The sequence below is a fragment of the Elephas maximus genome, chromosome 7 (assembly GCF_024166365.1).
Source record: "Elephas maximus indicus isolate mEleMax1 chromosome 7, mEleMax1 primary haplotype, whole genome shotgun sequence".
Classification (NCBI taxonomy): domain Eukaryota; kingdom Metazoa; phylum Chordata; class Mammalia; order Proboscidea; family Elephantidae; genus Elephas; species Elephas maximus.
Genome location: NC_064825.1, coordinates 102,069,359 through 102,088,236, shown reverse-complemented (window position 1 = coordinate 102,088,236; position 18,878 = coordinate 102,069,359). Strand labels below are relative to the sequence as shown.

Here is an 18,878-nt window from a genome sequence, read left to right as displayed (position 1 = left end):
AACAATCAAGGGCCAAGGGGCCTACCCTAACCCGACATCCCAAAGAAAACTCAGGGGCTCCGGGAACTGAAGCATGGCTGGTAGGCTTCGGCTTCCACAGGAGGTACTCGACGGGCCGCAGATCCATAGCCTCCCACCCGGGGGCGCTGAAAGTTCTGGGCGGGGCGGGGGGTAGTATTCCCTCTAAAGTTAGTACCTGCGACGCTGCGGCACAGAGAGTGACTCGGGGCTCTCATTACGGAGGCCGGGGCCTGGGGCCAGCCAGCCGCGCCTTTTGGCTGAGGGCTCGGCGCTCTGGGGCTGCAGTGACAGCACCGGTCGCAGAGATACCTCACGCCGCAGGAGGCTCGTGGCTCGCAGGCCCGGGTGTTTCGCTCCCAGAACTATGGGAGTTGGCTCACTCACGTCGACCAGCCCTTCTCAGGGCTCCCCTCCCAGCTCAGGCGATCACTTCAGCCTTAAGCCCAGCAGTCCGTCGGCTCCCGGCGCCGCCATCCTCAGTGTTTGTTTTCATCCGCTTCGGTGAAGGCGCGGGGGGAGAAAGAAGGCTATGAGGGAAATCTTGCTGCCTAATCTCAGTCGCACTTTCGCTACACACTTGGTTGCCTTATTTAGTCTTTTTTCTCCTGGAAATCCCCATGAAAGTTGATTTTCTATCCATATAATTCTTCCAAGCCAATTTTCACAAGTGTCTCAGGGGAAGAGGAAGGCATAATCGGGGCGTCTTTAAGACAGCAAGGACATTGGGGTAGTGTGTGGAATATGCGACAGCGAACCGCAGATCACCGCGGCAGCGGCAGTGAGGACGCGGCGGGGGGCGGGCACTGACGTAGAGTGGGCGGTGCAGCTGACGAGCACCGTGGCGGCCTTTGAGCTATCGCGCCGGTTCCGGAGGAGGGTCCAACAGGGCTGGGTGGGTGGGGAAGTGCGGCTGGTAACCAGGCACCCGCGGAGAGGTGGGTGAGCGGCTTCGGCGGACTTTGGCCGGCGCAATTAGACTTTCTGCGACATGTTAGACGTTTTTTAAGGCACCCCAGAAAAGCGGCGGAGTCGCTTCTTTTTTCGCGCCTTTATTTTAACCTATCTGGTTTTCCTTCCTAACCCTCAGCCTCACGATTTGAATTTCTTGGGAGTGAAGGGGAAGCCTGTTATAGCACATCTCCGTCCACCAAGTTGGGTCGTGGGCTTTTTTGGCCCCCTTGGTTTGAGAATCCCCCACATCCATCCCGTACTTATCAGGTGGAGGGTTTTGGGTAATGACTGATCCCTGCCCAGGTTAGTTATGACTTAAATTAGCTGCTTTGTGAACTGTATAGTTAAAAGAAGATCTCTTTTGCCTTGTGGATAATTATACCATCATCCCTATTAAATCTTCTGCTGTTCTCAGTTGAAATGCCAACCATTAAATGAGCCACTGAGATTGAACTCCCATTAACTCTCAAACCAGAGCAAGCCTGTCCCACTGTCATGAGTTAGTGAGAGAAACCCAGAGTTACAGGTACAGCACCTTTTGCTTGAACAGAATGAGAATTTGCGGAAAAAGGGCTGTTGTAGCCTTCGAATCATTTCTTTCGGTTTTTAGTAGGTTTCTAATGTTTTCCTTTTTTAATCTTTACAGAGAGAAGATAATAAATACCAGAACCATTTAACTGATGATTAGCTGCTGAATCCTGACACTTTTTAAAATACTCTTGCACCAATAACTTCATTGTGAAGAGCTCAGAATAAATAACAGGGAAGGAGTGACGACGTTCGAATACACCATGGCTATACCAATAACAGTGCTTGATTGTGATCTCTTACTGTATGGCCGAGGTCACCGAACATTGGATCGCTTTAAGTTGGATGATGTGACAGATGAGTACTTGATGTCTGTGTATGGGTTCCCACGACAGTTCATTTATTACTTAGTGGAGCTCTTGGGGGCTAGTCTTTCTAGACCTACTCAGCGATCCAGGGCTATTAGCCCAGAGACACAGATCCTCGCAGCATTGGGCTTCTATACCTCAGGTTCCTTCCAGACTCGCATGGGAGATGCTATTGGAATCAGTCAGGCCTCTATGAGTCGTTGTGTTGCCAATGTCACTGAAGCACTGGTGGAAAGGGCCTCGCAGTTCATTCACTTTCCAGCTGATGAAACCTCCATGCAGGCTCTGAAGGATGGATTCTATGGGTTGGCAGGGATGCCAGGGGTGATAGGGGTGGTTGACTGTATCCATGTGGCAATCAAGGCACCAAATGCCGAAGACCTCTCCTATGTGAACCGCAAAGGCCTGCATTCTTTGAACTGCCTGATGGTGTGCGACCTCAGAGGGGCACTAATGACTGTGGAGACGAACTGGCCGGGTAGCCTACAGGACTCTACTGTGCTGCAGCAGTCGTCTCTCTGTAGTCAGTTTGAAGCCGGAATGCACAAAGACAGCTGGCTGCTTGGTAAGTTTATGGGTATAAATGCTTCATTTTGTAGCTAGAGAAAAATTATGTAGCAGAATAGAAAGAAATGCGGGAGCCTGTAGTTGGGGGCTGACTCAACAGTAGCTAACAGCAATAGACCTGAGCCTCAGTCCTGTCACTTTTTATGAGACCTCAGGTAAGTCACTTGTACTCTCTGCACCTGAATTTTTATCATCGGTGAAAATAATGCCAGCAACAGTGATACCTGTTGTGAAGATTAGGAGCCCTGATAGCAGTGGTTAAGAGCTCAGCTGCTATCCAAAAGGTCGGAGGTTTGAGTCCACCAGCCACTCCTTGTAAACCCTATGGGGTAGTTCTGCTCTGTCCTGTAGGGTCACTGTGAGTCAGAATCGAGTCGATGGCACACAACAACAACGACAACATGAAAGTTCACTATGAAGTACTGTACAAATGTATAAATATAAGGTAGCGCTGTTACCATTGGTGACTGCCACTGTGATAACTATGAAAACGATAGTAGGTGGTGCACTTACACGGATATTGTTATAGGAACTCATTTCACAGATCTGCCCTAGTCCCATACAAGTAGATTTTATAGTTGAGTTGGAAAGCCTGGTTTAGCGCTGTGAGTAAGACAAGACTCCATGACCAGAACTCATTCAGTACTGAGCATTGTGATCTGAGATGACGGTATAGCTATGGGGAATACAGTCAGTTAATACAGTTAGTTAGCTGTGATAAAGCCCTTTAGCCTGGCAGCTTAGTTTTTCTTTTTGTTTTTTTAAAACACTAACCTTATGTGAGCAACAGAATAACAAGGATTATCTTGTATACAACATACTGTGTGAGAGATGAAAAGTTACATAAAGGACTGGAAGATCTCTCTTTAAGACCATTAATAGATCTGCACTCACTTGCTCATAGCACGATGTTTAACATGTAGTAGACACTTGGGAAACATTTCTCTTTAGCATTCTTCCTGGCATGTTAAAGAGAAATCTCCCCTATTCCAAATGGGAAGGGATTGCTGTCAGAGTGATTGGTTTAGAACTGCCAGAGTGGTATGTGTAATATCTTGAAACTTAATGATTTTCTTGAGTTGTTGCTTCTATACACCATTATCAGTGCCAAAATATAGGCACTGGCATCTGACTTGCTTTCCTGTTTTGTCTATACCACTTTCAGAACATCAACATTTTTCTGCCTGTTGTATCTTCACTTAAATCCCACCTCGTGCTTACTTGGAAACCCTGGTTAAGAGCTAGGCTGCTAACCAAAATGTTGGCAGTTCGAATCTACCAAGTGCACCTTGAAAACCCTGTGGGGCGGTTCTACTCTGTTGTATAGGGTTTCTGTGAGTCGGAATTGACTCAGTGGCAACCGGTTTGGTTTTTGGTTTTTTGTGCTTACTTTGAACTTTTAAATTCCATTCTCACACAACTCACACAATAAAAAAATAAAGTGTCTAAGACTGGTTACTGTAATCTAGCTACTACTGCAGTTGTGGGTACCAAGCTGGTCTCTTATGTATATCTTCACTTTGTACCCTAACAATAAAGCCAGTTAACACTTACTGAACACTTAGGATCAGTCAGGTGATGTTGTAAGCATTTTGCATGGAATACCTCATTTAATCCTTACAAAAACTTTTTTAACAGTTAAATATTAGTATCGACATTTTTATACACGAGGAAACTGAGGCACAGAAATGTTAAATCACACGCTCGAGATCATTCAGCTATTAAGTGATGGAGCCAAAACTGATCACCGTGCTATGCTTACAGATTAAATGCTGGGCTAGTTTCCTGAACATTTCTCAAAGGGCTGGAGTGCCTCTCAAGAAGCTTCCTCCTCTTGGCTTCTAAGTATCAGTAAGCTGAAGTTGGCATTTGAGTCTCATTGTGAATTAATATTAGGCCTACGACTGTTTCCATCAAAAGTTGACAATGTTTCATTGCTATTTATATTTAAAGTGAGTGAAAATAAGCATATCCTATCATCTAATGCCTCTTCTTTCAACTTAGACCTTAGTTGAATAGTTTTAGTGTTATTAGACTTGCTTCATTTTTTGTAACCAGATACTTCTTTGAGTTGCAAATACTGGGAAACAAAATTACATACAGTTCAGGAAATGCTGGGAGGTTAATACTTGGATGTGTAGGGGTTTTCGGGATTTATCAAGTAAAAAAAAGCAGAAAAGTACAGTGTTGAGGTAAGTCTAAAAAGAGCATTGTTTTAGTTATTTTGTGTTGCTATAATAAAAATACCACAAGTGGATGGCTTTAACAAACAAATTTATTCTCTAATAGTTTAGGAGGCTACAAGTCTGAACTTAGGGTACCAGCTCTAGGGGAAGGCTTTCTCTCCCTGTTGGCTCCGGGGCAAGGTCCTGTCTCCTTTCAACATCTGTGGGCCCAGTGTTCCTTGGAGGTCTCCATGTGTCTTGACATCAATTTTCCTCTGGGTCTGGGAGGTTCCAACGCAGGAACCTCTGCTCTCAGCTGTACTTTCTTGGTGGAGTGAGGTCACTCCCCTCTCTGCTTATTTCTCTCTCCTTTTATGTCTTGTAAGATAAAAGGTGACTCAGGCAAGGGTAAGACTTGAGTAAGGATGTGCCTTAAGGAAGAGTGTGACTTGAGTAAGGGTGTGACTTGAGTCATACCTTCTTGTAAGGCTGTGACTCAAGATACACACCACTGTGATCCTGCTTCATTAACATATAGGTTAGGATTTACAGCACATCACAAAATGGAGGATTATTACATCAGATCACAAAATGGAGGACCACCATACACTACTGGGAATCATGGCCTAGCCAAGTTTACACATATTTTGAGGGGATTGGCACAGTACATGGAAACCCTGGTGGCATAGTGGTTAACAGCTACGGCTGTTAACCAGAGGTTGGCGGTTCGAACCCACCAGGTGCTCCTCGGAAACACTGTAGGACAGTTCTACTCTGTCCTGTAGGGTTGCTATGAGTCGAAATCAACTCGACAGCAACAGGTTTTTGTACAGTTCAGTCGGTGACAAGCATTCTCTTAAAATCATTGCTTGACTAGTCATAGAAAGAGTGCTTGAGGACTGGAGTTTCTCTGTATGTCTGTGAGCATATAAGTGAAGTTGTGCCATGTGGGTAGGGCCATAGAATATCAGAGGGTTAGGGCTGATCTTCAGAGAAGCCCAGCAGTCATTTAAGTGGTATCTGAGTTTAGTCTTTGCTCTTTGTAAATTCAGTTTCTCCAGCACTTTATTTCCACAAAACCCCCAAAACAAAATAGTCTGAATCTTTCAAACGATAAATTAAGAATAGTGATAAATCAAGAAATAGATCTCTTTCTTTTTGTCTTGGTATATCCCTCGAAGCAAAATGCATCACCAGCAGCTCTATTGGAGCCACCTGAAAAATTCGGCCAGGGTTCCTGCTTTCACTGTGTGTGCTTAAACAGGCACAGCCTGCTTGCAAGTACAGCCTCAATATGTGCCACCAGTGCTTCATTAGTATGCAAAAGACAGAGGCTTCATCAAGTTGGACTAAGCAATCTCCCTTGAATGGATTATCCAAGATGTCTACCCAACAAAAGACACAATGAAATTATTCGTATATACTATTACAAAATCTTCAATTGTGAAAAAAAATAGTACAAGTAGTGTGTGCTCAGTATTGCCCAATAGAAAACATGGTTTATAACCTTATTAAAAAAGAATATATATATCGTTGTTGTTAGGTGCCGTCAAGTAGGTTCCAACTCATAGCGACCCTGTGTATGACAGAACGAAACATTGCCTGGTCCTATGCTGTCCTCACAATCGTTGCTATGTTTGAGCCCATTATTGCAGCCACTGTATCAGTCCATCTCATTGAGGATCTTCCTCTTTTTCGTTGATCCTCTACCTTACCAAGCATGAAGTCCTTCTCCAGGGACTGGTCCCTTCTGATAACATGTCCAAAGTACATGAGATGAAGTCTCACGATCCTCGCTTTTAAGGAACGCTCTGGTTATACTTCTTCCAAGACAGACTTATTAGTTTTTATATATACATACACATGTATATATATGTATGTATATATGTAATATAACTATGAACTTCGCTTTTAGCAAGTTGTCCTGCTGAACAGGAAGAGGAATTGAAGCACTTACTGATGAGGATCAAAGACCACAACCTTCAGTATGGATTATACCTCAACATAAAGAAAAACTGGACCAATAAGCAACATCAGAGTAAATGGAGAAAAGATTGAAGTTGTCAAGAATTTCATTTTACTTGGATCCACAATCAGTGCCCATGGAAGCAGCAGTTAAGAAATCAAACGACACGTTGCAGTGGACAAATCTGCTTTAAAAGACCTCTTTGAAGTATTAAAAAACAAAGTTGTCACTCTAAGGACTGAGGTGCCTCTGACCCAAGCTGTGGTGTTTTCAGTCGCCTCATATACATGTGAAAGCTGGACTATGAATAAGGAAGATTGAAGAAGAATTGATGCCTTTGAATTATGGTGTTGGTGAAGAATATTGAATATACCACGGACTGCCAAAAGAACAAACAAATCTGTCTCGCAAGAAGTACGGCCAGAATGCTCATTAGATGGCAAGGATAGCGAGATTTCGTCTCACATACTTTTGGGCATGTTATCAGGAGGACCCAGTCCCTAGAGAAGGACAACGTGCTTGGTGAAGTGAAGAGTCAGCAAAGGAGAAGAGAACGCCCAGTGGGATGGATTGATACGGTGGCTGCAGCAATGGACTCAGACATGGAAGTGGTTGTGGAGATGGTGAAGGACTAAGCAGTGTTTCGTTCTGTTGCACATGGAGTCGCACTGAGTGGGAATCAGCTCAATGGCACCTAACAGTAACTAGGGAACAACACCAGATAGCATAATGTGAAATATTTGAGTAAATTGGTACGTAATTTATGGAGAAAATCAGAAAAATGAAAGGTCGATATTGTTGGGAAGACATCATTGAAAGGTGGATCTTGAAATAGGACTTGGTAATTATGACTACTGTCATTTCCTGAACAGTATGTTAAGATTTTTATATCCATTGTCTCATTTAATCCTAAATGCAACTCTATGAGGTATTATTATTCCCATTTTTTAGATAAGCAAACTGAGGTTTAAGTTTTTAAAGTCGATCATATGAGGAATTACTCTATTTGGCAAATAATCCTTTTGTTAAGGACTTTGAGGTCATGTAGGAATTACTGATTTTCTTGTTCTCCACACCTCGGTTCCCCAGATTCAGCTGGAATTATGGCTTTACAGGAGTTCGTTGAATTGTTTGTAGGATCTAGTTGATAGTAAGTAGATTTTGAAAAGTCTCTGAAAAAAACTCTGAAAAATTTTTATGTCCTTTTCTGAGTCCCTTCTTTCTAGAAAGAATGGAAGTGGAGAGATGGATATTGCAGCACCATTTACCAAGCGGTTATTACAGCCCGTTTTGGTACTATGCCACGTGCTAGGCACCAAGTATGCTGGGAAAGAGTACCCATGGAAGTTGAAGATGTAGAAATTGATTGACTTAGCACTATCAGTTCTAGCATGTACCCCTTATAAGTCTCCATGAACTGTGCAGAAAAACTAGTTTGAAGACCCCTCAACTAGTATAGTGTTCCACAAACTTTCCAGACCAAAAGAGTCATCTGGAGAATTTATTAAAAATGTGTATTTCTGAGCTCCATTCAAACCAAAGGAATGAGACTCTTCAAGGAAGGAGCCTAGACATCCCTTTTTAACAGGTATTCTAAATGATTCATATGATTAGACAAGTTTGGAAAACACTGGTCTCTAGAGGACATATGGACAATGGGATAACGTGGAGGAAGATTGGCAGGAGTATGAGAAAAGATGTTAAAAAAAAAAGAGAGAGAGCAAGAAAGGATGGGTGATTGTATCCAAAGAACACCATTGGATTTGTGGGATAGGGTGGAGGAGAAGCCAATCCTAGGATTAGCTGTGATTCTACCGTGTTTATTTAGCATAGTTTCATCTAGGCCGTCACCCTTCCTATCCTCAATCACATCTGTCCCTTTAGACTCATTACCTAATTCCCATTCTCCAGACGTACCTGTTCCTACAGACAGTCCAGCCTGAGTCCTTACTGCTTCAGCTCTTGGCCTAGTCCTGTTGAGCAGCTATGGGTGAGATCTGCCAGAATGTCTTCTGGATGACTGATCATGTAAGCAATTGTAATCTGTTCAGCAATTCTGATCCTAATCCCCTCCTGAGTGTTTGTCTTCCACAGGTGCTTTGATTATAACCGGTTAATGTCTATAGAACATTTTATGAAAGGTCTACCTTAACTATCTTGTTCTGTATATCTCTCCATTTAAGGTCCATACCATTCTTAGAGAAACTTTAACCAACATCATTTATATCTCTCTGTTTTGTCATTCATCTTAAATGCTTATCTTATTCTCTTTTACAGCATGGTACCATTGTTTTAGTGACTCTGAGTCTGATATCAACATTTACTGACTAGCTCCTTCCTGTGCCTGAAGGGATGGGTGATGAATCTTTTGGTCTTGTCCTTTGTAAAATGAGTTTATTAATATCTAACCATGTAAAGTTGGTATGAGGATAGTAAGAGATAATATTTTTAAAGCATCTACCTGGACAATGAATAAGGAAGACTAGAGAAGAATTGATGCCTTTGAATTATGGTGCTGGCAAAGAATATTGAATATACCATGGACTGCCAAAAGAACGAACAAATCTGTCTTGGAAGAGGTACAGCCAGAATGCTCCTTAGAAGCAAGGATGGTGAGACTTCATCTCACATACTTTGGACATATTATCAGGAGGGACCGGTCCCTGGAGAAGGACATCATGCTTGGTAAAGTAGAAGGTCAGCAAAAAAGAGGAAGACCCTCAAGGAACTGGATTGACACAGTGGCTGCAACAGTAGGCTCAAGCATAACAACAATTATGAGGATGGTGCATGACTGGATAGTGTTGAGCTCTGTTGTACATAGGGTTGCTATGAGTCTGACCCAACTTGATGGCACCTAACAACAACAGCATAGTGTCTGCTGCATAGTAGGTGTTCAATAAATTTAGACATTATTTTTCCATTGTTATTTACAGTGTGGGAGTCAGTAGAGTTTTGGATCCATACCCATGCTTCCAGTCCTCTAAGTGAAGGAAAAAAAAAAAAAAAAGGAAAGTCTGAGAACATAAAATAACAGTTAGTTTATAGAATTTATTCTGAGGCGTTCAGAGCTTTACATATATCTGAAAAGTATTTACAACATGAAGATTGTGAAATAGGGGAGGAAGATGTTATTAGCACTATTTTATGTTGGAAGGTCAGAGCTACATTGATGTTGAAACCCTCAAGATCACTCAGTAAGCCAGTGGTGAAGCCAGTCTCAACGATGGACTCTAGGACTGGAATGGTATCTGTACCAACTCACTATATCAGTTTTGGTGCTCAGGCAGAACGTGGACTGATGAAAAACCGAGAGTAGGGAAAAGTGGGGGAGCCATGAGGATGTTTAGTTCAGTAAATAAAACATCGGTTTCTCGAAATTCTGTAATTAGAAGAGGTGGGTGCGATTTGAAAGAGTAAGTTGTCCATGGGGGAAAAGGTCAGCTAGATATAAAATTTGAAAATTTTGTCTACAGTGATTTTTAGATATTTAAAGTTAATCCACTTAGAAATATAAGCTCCTAAAAGAAAAGAGTCCACTATGTTTAGAATAGTGCCTAGAACACTCGAAACATTCTGTAACTATTTACCAAAATAGATGATGGATCAGAAGCACAGCAATTGTGTAAGTTGGTACTCCTAGGGCCTATTTGTCTCAGATTGCTAAAAGGTTATGGTTCTGTGTGAGACATTTCATCTGCCAGGCGTAGTAAATCATGACAATTAAACATTATAGAAACATTGTACTGCTGTATTAGGACATTGCACCCCAGTTTTTTTGTGTGTGTGTTCTGTTTTTTTCTAGCACTTCCCAGGATAATTTTGTTTGTTAGTTTGTTTTATTGGGCTTTAAGTGAAAGTTTACAAATCAAGTCAGACTCTCATACAAAAATTTATAAATGCCTTGCTATGTACTCCTAATTGCTATCCCTCTAATGAGACAGCATCATTACTTTACACTAATGAGACAGCACACTCCTTCCCTCCTCTATTCCCGGGATAATTTGATAAGGAAGTTACTTAAGGGAAATGCCTTGTGTGTATTATTTAATTGACTTCTGGTTTAATTTCCTTATTACTCACTACTACTATCTGCATCATTGTATTTAAGCTCTCCTTGTTAATGTGGGATTCCGTCAGTTCCTCTGTTAAAGACAACTAGTGAGGGTAATATTTAGAAAGGCAGAACGCCTGAGTTCTGATATCTGCCACAAATGCTAGGACTTTTATCTCATTCTTGTTAGCACAAGGAGGATAAATGATTATTGTCTGTGAAGTATTCTGAAGGCCTTACATAGTATTTTCAGACCTGAAATTTTAATGGTAATGTTAGAAATTTTCCCCACAAGTGTTTTGAGATCTCCTGGCAGAGTTCTCGTTTTCTCTTACTCTTGCTCCTTAGAAATTTTGAAGATTGGCTTGCTATCTGATAGTTTTTACTAAGCCTTTTATTAAAGAGCAATATCTCTGAGTTGGGAAAATCCAGGAATTTTTTTTCCCCCAGTATCTTTACCTCCTCCTTACATTTTTTCAGACTTGGCTTTCTTCAGCTATTAGTTTTTATCTTTACTGATTTTAACCAAGAATATTCCTAGCCAAGACTCGTTATCTTTTTGCTTGTAACACTGCCATACTTTCTTTTTTTTGAATAATTTTTATTGTGCTTTAAGTGAAAGTTTACAAATCAAGTCAGTCTGTCACATATAAGCTTATATACACCTTACTACATACTCGCATTTACTCTCCCCGTAATGAGTCAGCCCGCTCCCTCCTTCCAGCCTGTCCTTTTGTGACGATTTTGCCAGTTTCTAACCCTCTCTACCCTCCTATCTCCCCTCCAGACAGGAGATGCCAACACAGTCTCAAGTGTCCACCTGATACAAGTAGCTCACTCTTCATCAGCATCTCTCTCCTACCCATTGTCCAGTCCCTTCCATGTCTGATGAGTTGTCTTTGGGAATGGTTCCTGTCCTGGGCCGACAGAAGGTTTGGGGACCATGACCGCCGGGATTCTTCTAGTCTCAGTCAGACCATTAAGTCTGGTCTTTTTATGAAAATATGGGGTCTGCATCCCACTGATCTCCTGCTCCCTCAGGGGTTCTCTGTTGTGCTCCCTGTCAGGGCAGTCATCGGTTGTGGCCGGGCACCATCTAGTTCTTCTGGTCTCAGAATGATGTAAGTCTGTAGTTCATGTGGCCCTTTCTGTCTCTTGGGCTCATAGTTATTATGTGACTTTGGTGTTTTTCATTCTCCTTTGATCCAGGTGAGTTGAGACCAATTGATGCATCTTAGGTGGCCGCTTGTTAGCATTTAAGTCCCTAGACGCCACATTTCAAAATGGAATGCAGAATGTTTTCATAATAGAATTTATTTTGCCAATTGACTTAGAAGTGTCCTTAAGCCATAGTCCCAAAACCCCCACCCTTACTCCGCTGACCTTCGAAGCATTCAGTTTAGCCCGGAAACTTCTTTGCTTTTGGTCCAGTCCAGTTGAGCTGACCTTCCCTGTATTGAATATTGTCCTTCCCTTCACCTGAAGTAGTTCTTATCTACTAACTAATCAGTAAATAACCCTCTCCCACCCTTCCTCCCTCCCCCCTCTCGTAACCACAAAAGTATGTGTTCTTCTCAGTTTATACTATTTCTCAAGATCTTATAATAGTGGTCTTATACAATATTTGTCCTTTTGCCTCTGACTAATTTCACTCAGCATAATCCCTTCCAGGTTCCTCCATGTTATGAAATGTTTCACAGATTCGTCACTGTTCTTTACCGATGCTTAGTATTCCACTGTGTGAATATACCGTAATTTATTTAACCATTCATCTGTTGACTGACACCTTGGTTGCTTCCAGCTTTTTGCTATTGTAAAGAGTGCTGCAATAAACATGGGTGCGCATATATCTGTTCGTGTAAAGGCTCTTATTTCTCTAGGGTATATTCCGAGGAGTGGGATTTCTGGGTTGTATGGTAGTTCTATTTCTAACTTTTTAAGAAAACGCCGGGTAGATTTCCAAAGTGATTGTACCATTTTACATTCCTACCAGCAGTGTATAAGAGTTCCAATCTCTCCGCAGCCTCTCCAACATTTATTATTTTGTGTTTTTTGGATTAATGCCAGCCTTGTTGGAGTGAGATGGAATCTCATCGTAGTTTTAATTTGCATTTCTCTACTGGCTAATGATCAAGAGCATTTTCTCATGTATCTGTTAGCTGCCTGAATATCTTCTTTAGTGAAGTGCGTGTTCATATCCTTTGCCCACTTTTTGATTGGGTTGTTTGTCTTTTTGTGGTTGAGTTTTAACAGAATCGTATAGATTTTAGAGATCAGGCGCTGGTTGGAGATGTCATAGCTGAAAATTTTTTCCCAATCTGTAGGTGGTCTTTTTACTCTTTTGGTGAATTTTTTTTTAGATGAGCATAGGTGTTTGATTTTTAGGAGCTCCCAGTTACCGGGTTTCTCTTCATCATTTTTGGTAATGTTTTGTATTCTGTTCATGCCTTGTATTAGGGCTCCTAAGGTTGTCCCTATTTTTTCTTCCATGATCTTTATCGTTTTAGTCTTTATGTTTAGGTCTTTGATCCACTTGGAGTTAGTTTTTGTGCATGGTGTGAGGTATGGGTCCTGTTTCATTTTTTTGCAAATGGATATCCAGTTATGCCAGCACCATTTGTTAAAAAGACTATCTTTTCCCCAATTAACTGACACTGGGCCTTTGTCAAATATCAGCTGCTCATATGTGGATGGATTTATATCTGGGTTCTCAATTCTGTTCCATTGGTCTATGTGCCTGTTGTTGTACCAGTACCAGGCTGTTTTGACTACTGTGGCTGTATAATAGGTTCTAAAATCAGGTAGAGTGAGGCCTCCCACTTTCTTCTTCTTTTTCAGTAATGCTTTACTTATCCGGGGCTTCGTTCCCTTCCATATGAAGTTGGTGATTTGTTTCTCCATCAGATTAAAAAATGTCATTGGAATTTGGATCAGAAGTGCATTGTATGTATAGATGGCTTTTGGTAGAATAGGCATTTTTACTCTGTTAAGTCTTCCTATCCATGAGCAAGGTATGTTTTTCCACTTATGTAGGTCCCTTTTAGTATCCTGCACTAGTACTTTGTAGTTTTCTTTGTATAGGTCTTTTACATCTTTGGTAAGATTTCTTCCTAAGTATTTTATCTTCTTGGGGGCTACTGTGAATGGTATTGATTTGGTGATTTTCTCTTTGATGTTCTTTTTGTTGATGTAGAGAAATCCAAGCGATCTTTGTATGTTTATCTTATAACCTGAGACTCTGCCAGACTCTTCTATTAGTTTCAGTAGTTTTCTGGAGGATTCCTTTGGGTTTTCTGTGTATGACATCATGTCATCTGCAAACAGAGATAATTCTACTTCCTCCTTGCCAATCTGGATGCCCTTTATTTCTTTGTGTAGCCTAATTGCTCTGGCTAGGACCTCTAGGGCAATGTTGAATAAGAGTGGTGATAAAGGGCATCCTTGTCTGGTTCCCATTCTCAAGGGGAAATGCTTTCAGGCTGTCACCATTTAGGGTGATGTTGGCTGTTGGCTTTGTGTAGATGCCCTTTATTATGTTGAGGAATTTTCCTTCCAGGGTTTTTATTTTGTTGGGGGTTTTTGGTTACCTTTTCAATGTCTCTTTTTGTTATGGGTCTATTTAGTTGTTCTACTTCTGATTGTGTCAGTTTAGGTAAGTGGTGTTTTTCTAGGAATTCATCCATTTCTTCTAGGTTTGCAAATTTGTTAGAGTACAATTTTTCGTAATAATCTGATACGATTCTTTTAATTTCAGTTGGGTCTGTTGTGATATGGCCCATCTTGTTTCTTATTCAGGTTATTTGTTTCCTTTCCTGTGTTTCTTTAGTCAGTCTGGCCAATGGTTTATCAATTATGTTAATTTTTTCAAAGAAGCAGCTTTTGGCTTTGTTAATTCTTTCAATTGTTTTTCTGTTCTCTATTTAGTTCAGCTCTAATTTTTATTATTTGTTTTCTTCTAGTGCCTGATGGATTCTTTTGTTGCTCGCTTTCTATTTGTTCAAGTTGTAGGGGCAGTTCTCTGTTTTTGGTTCCTTCTTCTTTCTATATGTGTGCATTTAGCAATATAAATTGATCTCTGAGCGCTGCTTTTGCTGTGCCCCAGAGGTTTTGATAGGAAGTGTTTTCATTCTCGTTGCATTCTATGAATTTCTTTATTCCCTCCTTAATGTCTTGTAAAACCCAGTCTTTTTTGAGCAGGGTATTGTTCAGTTTTCAAGTATTTGATTTCTTTTCCCTGATTTTTCTGTTACTGCTTTCTACTTTTATGGCCTTGTGGTCTGAGAAGATGCTTTGTAATATTTTGATGTTTTGGATTCTGCAAAGGTTTGTTTTATGGCCTAATACGTGATCTAGAGAATGTTCCATGTGCACTAGAAAAAAAAGTATACTTTGCAGCTGTTGGCTGGAGGCATAGTTTCTTTTTACCACAGCATTTTCCTCTTGGTTTCCTCATGTATCTTGGTTCCATGTTTAGTTTTTGTGGGTTAAAGAATTTAACTTTACCCAAAGGATTTGGTCTTTGTCTTTGGTTCCTAAGAGATAACTTTAAAACCTTGGAATGGGCCCCAGATCATACCTGAAGGTTTGTGCTAATGAGGTGCCTCTTGCGTGGGGGCTGGGCAGACCAGAAAGACCCACCTTGTGTTTTCAGCAAACTTTAGGGGGCATGATTCAATCATGTGTAATGTATAATGAGCCCCAAATAAAGGATATGGACAAGGACGCTCCATGGGCTTCCTGGTTAGTAAAAGACTTTGATGCATTGGAAGGGTATCCGCATGTTCCTTGTTAGGACTTGGAAGCTCCACCTTGGGAACCCTCCCAGACTTCTCCCCATGTGTCTCTTCATTTTTATCCTTTATTTTTTTATGCTATAATAAAACTGTAATAGTTAGCATAGTGGTTATCATGAGTTCTATGAGTTGTTCTAGTGGATTATTGAACCTAACGTAGTAGTGGAAGTCAACAGGGCAGAAGTAAGGGAGCCTGGGGATCAGTGAGCTTATGGCTACCATCCTGAGAGAAAGGGACCCCCAAATTTGTAGCCAGCAGGTAGGATTTTTATCTCATTGTTCTTAGCACTGGGAGAATAAATGATTACTGTCTATGAAGTACATAGTACCTTCAGACCTGAAATTTTAATGGTAAAGTTTTAAATTTTCCCAAAGAATTTAGTCTTTGTCCTTGGTTCCTAAGAGATAAGGGAACCCACAAGCTTGTGGCTGGTGTTTGAAGTCTTGGGCAGACTTGGCAGTCTGGAGGATGGTGCCCTTTACCTTGTGAGGTCTGATCTAGCTTCTGGTGGTTAGGGTCAGAGAAAGAAGCGCTGCATGTGCAGTCAAATTGGAACGGAATTAAATTGAAAAGATTTCATTGATTTGATTTCCACACAGTTTTGGTGGCAGAGAATTAAGGTTACAATTGATCATTAACATTTCCTGTCCCCTCACGGTATATGTTCCTGGATTTCCCCTACTTTGTATCCCACTTATAATCATTTGTGACCTCTTTGGGCCTTCCCCACAGGTGACAGTTCCTTCTTTCTCCGTACCTGGCTCATGACCCCACTTCACATTCCTGAAACGCCAACGGAGCATCGCTATAATATGGTCCATGCTGCCACTCACAGTGTGATTAAGAAGACTTTCCAAACCCTCAACTCCCGATTCCGCTGCCTGGATGGATCCAAGGGAGCACTGCAGTACTCACCTGAGAAGTCCAGCCACATCATCTTGGCTTGTTGTGTACTCCACAACATCTCCCTGGAGCATGGGCTGGATGTTTGTTCCTCCCCAGTGACAGGACTCGTGGAACAGCCCCCTGAGGAAGAGTATGAGCACATGGAGTCCCTGGACTTCGAGGCCGACCGGATCCGCCAGGAGCTGATGCTCACTCATTTTAGCTAAGGTGGAAGATGGGGAGGAGGACGACTTTCCAGAAGTTGTGACAAACTGTTCCCCTCACCACCACCTACACGGCTGCATCATTTAGCATGACTGAGTGTGGGGACACTTGTCATAAACTGACATTTAATCTGTGTTTTAGGAGGGTTTGGGCTATGCCAGAATATCTTGATTTATTTGCAAATTTATTGACTAAAGCAAAAGTAAGACTACAGTTCAGCACTATCCGATGAACTCCAGGGTGTGCACCACTCATTTGAAAGCTCACTAGTTGCAGACATTTATGGTTGTGCCTGCAAAATCGGGAACACAGCATGTATACAGCTAAAATATTTTTGTTGTTGTTGTTTTAATGATCTGGAGATTTCAAATGAAAACAATACGTGTTTGTCTTAAATTATGTGGATGGTATTTTAGTTTTTGTACTTTGCTGCCTGTATAGGCATAATATGAGGCAAATGTGAAGAGTAAATTTAAATTGGGGAGTGGTCTTCTGACCTAAGTAAACGGCTAGTAATCTAAGTTTGGAGTTTTGTGTTTTTAAGACAATGTTAGGGATAGTCTAAAACCTTCATCTTTGACTTGTCTGCAGTAATTGGACTGTGACTTGGACCTCGGTCCTAGGGAGAATGTCTGGACTCCAGTCTCCTATTTGCAACCTCGAGTAGGAGCTAGAGACTAACTGAGTTCAAAAACCCAATCAGCTCAAGAAAGACAATTCAAATATAGATAAAATAGCAAGCTTTACAAGGAATCCAAAGGCCCTGATAGATTGATGGGCAAATTAGGCTCACACAGGTTTGGACAATTCGCATCTGAATAGATAACATTGCTGATGACCTTGATGTTAGAACGCCTGTTTAGCCATTCTATTTTGAAATTCCTAGTATAGTATAGTATAGTATAGTATAGTATAGTATAGTATAGTATAGTATAGTATAGTATAGTATAGTATAGTATAGTATAGTATAGTATAGTATAGTATAGTATAGTATAGTATAGTATAGTATAGTATAGTATAGTATAGTATAGTATAGTATAGTATAGTATAGTATAGTATAGTATAGTATAGTATAGTATGAAGATTTAGGGAATGAAGAAGGTGTGTGAAAGAGATAAAAGGAATATAAATGAATTCTGGAGTTAGACCTACTTGGATATCTTGTGTACAAAGTGATGGACAGAATTTCCCAGGAAAGAAATAATCCCCTACCAAGTCTTATTCTAAAATTAGACTGACATAAAAAAAAAAAAAAAAACTTGATTGAAATAATGCAAGTGTGAATTAGGTTCACACATTGGTGCCTTTGCTGGATTTAAAAAGAGACTTTCCTGAGGATTGTCTTGTTCCCAGTTTCACAGCCACGTCACCATGTGATACCTCTAACCTGTCCTCTTGGATCGTTTCCTCCCTGCCACTGGCAGTGTTAATCTGGTGATTTTCAAAGTAAAGAAATGAACAGCTGATGACAGAAGAAATTGGAAATAAATTGAGGATGACTCATCCTCCAAATTAAAAACAATTATGGATTATTATCTGCTGTTTATTTCCACTCCAAATGCTATTTTCCATCATCATCCTACTCTTAAACAGTGGGTCCATTTGGCAGGGGGTTGAGTCTAATATGTACAGTGATGTCACTGAGGTGGGAGTGGACAAATAAGTGACTGGAAACTTTATTCATTGTGCTGTAGAGATGCCCTGTTAGATTTTTTTCCATTGTGAAGTTTAGCTTGTGTCCCAACCTTCCTTTGTCTCCCTCATAAGGCAATGTCTCAACTCTCACAGTCTTTCCTTTTTAAGCTTCCCGAGGTGGATATTTCCCCCTAAAAGTTGTGGTTTTATTATTTATATTGACTCAGGAATACGTGCTGTCTACGTACTATAAGTGGCAAGGTGGGATGTGATCATGGAAAGTGCCTAGCATTTTAGCCTTAAATAACCATTCTTAAGCAAAATTGCGATTTTTCACAACCTAACTCACTACATGGTGACATGCCTGCGTGGGAGGAAGAGTCTTGGAGAGCTTTCAGAAGCAATTTCAAGTCTATTACTTGTACACTAAAGATATTTCCAAGTGCTGAACTAACTGAACACTGGCTGGCAGTGTTTTTCCCTGGGAGAATTTTATTTTCTAGTAATTCTACAGAGTAACTGTCCAAATCTATAACTTTAATATCCTTTTGACTTGGATTTTTACAGGCCCTCATTTTTCAGTTTATACTTTTCCCAAAGTGATATAGGGAAGGACGAAGGCCTTTGCTGATAGGGGCTTGTTATACAATTGCCTGAGAAGGCTTCTCTGCTTGAGGCCCTCAGTGTGGATTTATAGCCTCTTCCTGGTATGGTTTTGG

At 41.1% G+C, this 18,878-nt stretch overlaps 2 protein-coding genes across 12 annotated transcripts in view; one reads left to right on the top strand and one right to left on the bottom strand.

Annotated features, from left to right (window-relative positions):
- ATG13 (autophagy related 13) overlaps positions 1–755 on the bottom strand; it is a 43,199-nt gene extending 42,444 nt beyond the window's left edge. For 6 of the 8 annotated variants that reach the window (XM_049891031.1, XM_049891028.1, XM_049891032.1 and 3 more), the window contains exon 1: positions 197–753. The gene's annotated coding sequence lies outside the window, so the exon portion shown is untranslated. Of the gene's footprint in view, positions 1–196 lie in introns of all 8 variants that reach the window. The other 2 variants (XM_049891035.1, XM_049891034.1) reach the window with 2 other exon arrangements.
- HARBI1 (harbinger transposase derived 1) overlaps positions 1–18,819 on the top strand; it is a 55,420-nt gene extending 36,601 nt beyond the window's left edge. The window contains exons 1-3 of one of the 4 annotated variants that reach the window (XM_049891041.1): positions 921–956; positions 1,619–2,433; positions 16,147–18,819. In XM_049891041.1, coding sequence (XP_049746998.1) covers positions 1,764–2,433; positions 16,147–16,526 — 1,050 coding nt within the window. In that variant the 5' untranslated portion in view covers positions 921–956; positions 1,619–1,763 and the 3' untranslated portion in view covers positions 16,527–18,819. Of the gene's footprint in view, positions 1–920; positions 957–978; positions 1,276–1,302; positions 1,499–1,618; positions 2,434–16,146 lie in introns of those variants that run through there. The other 3 variants (XM_049891043.1, XM_049891042.1, XM_049891040.1) reach the window with 3 other exon arrangements.
- Positions 18,820–18,878: the final 59 nt, after the last annotated feature.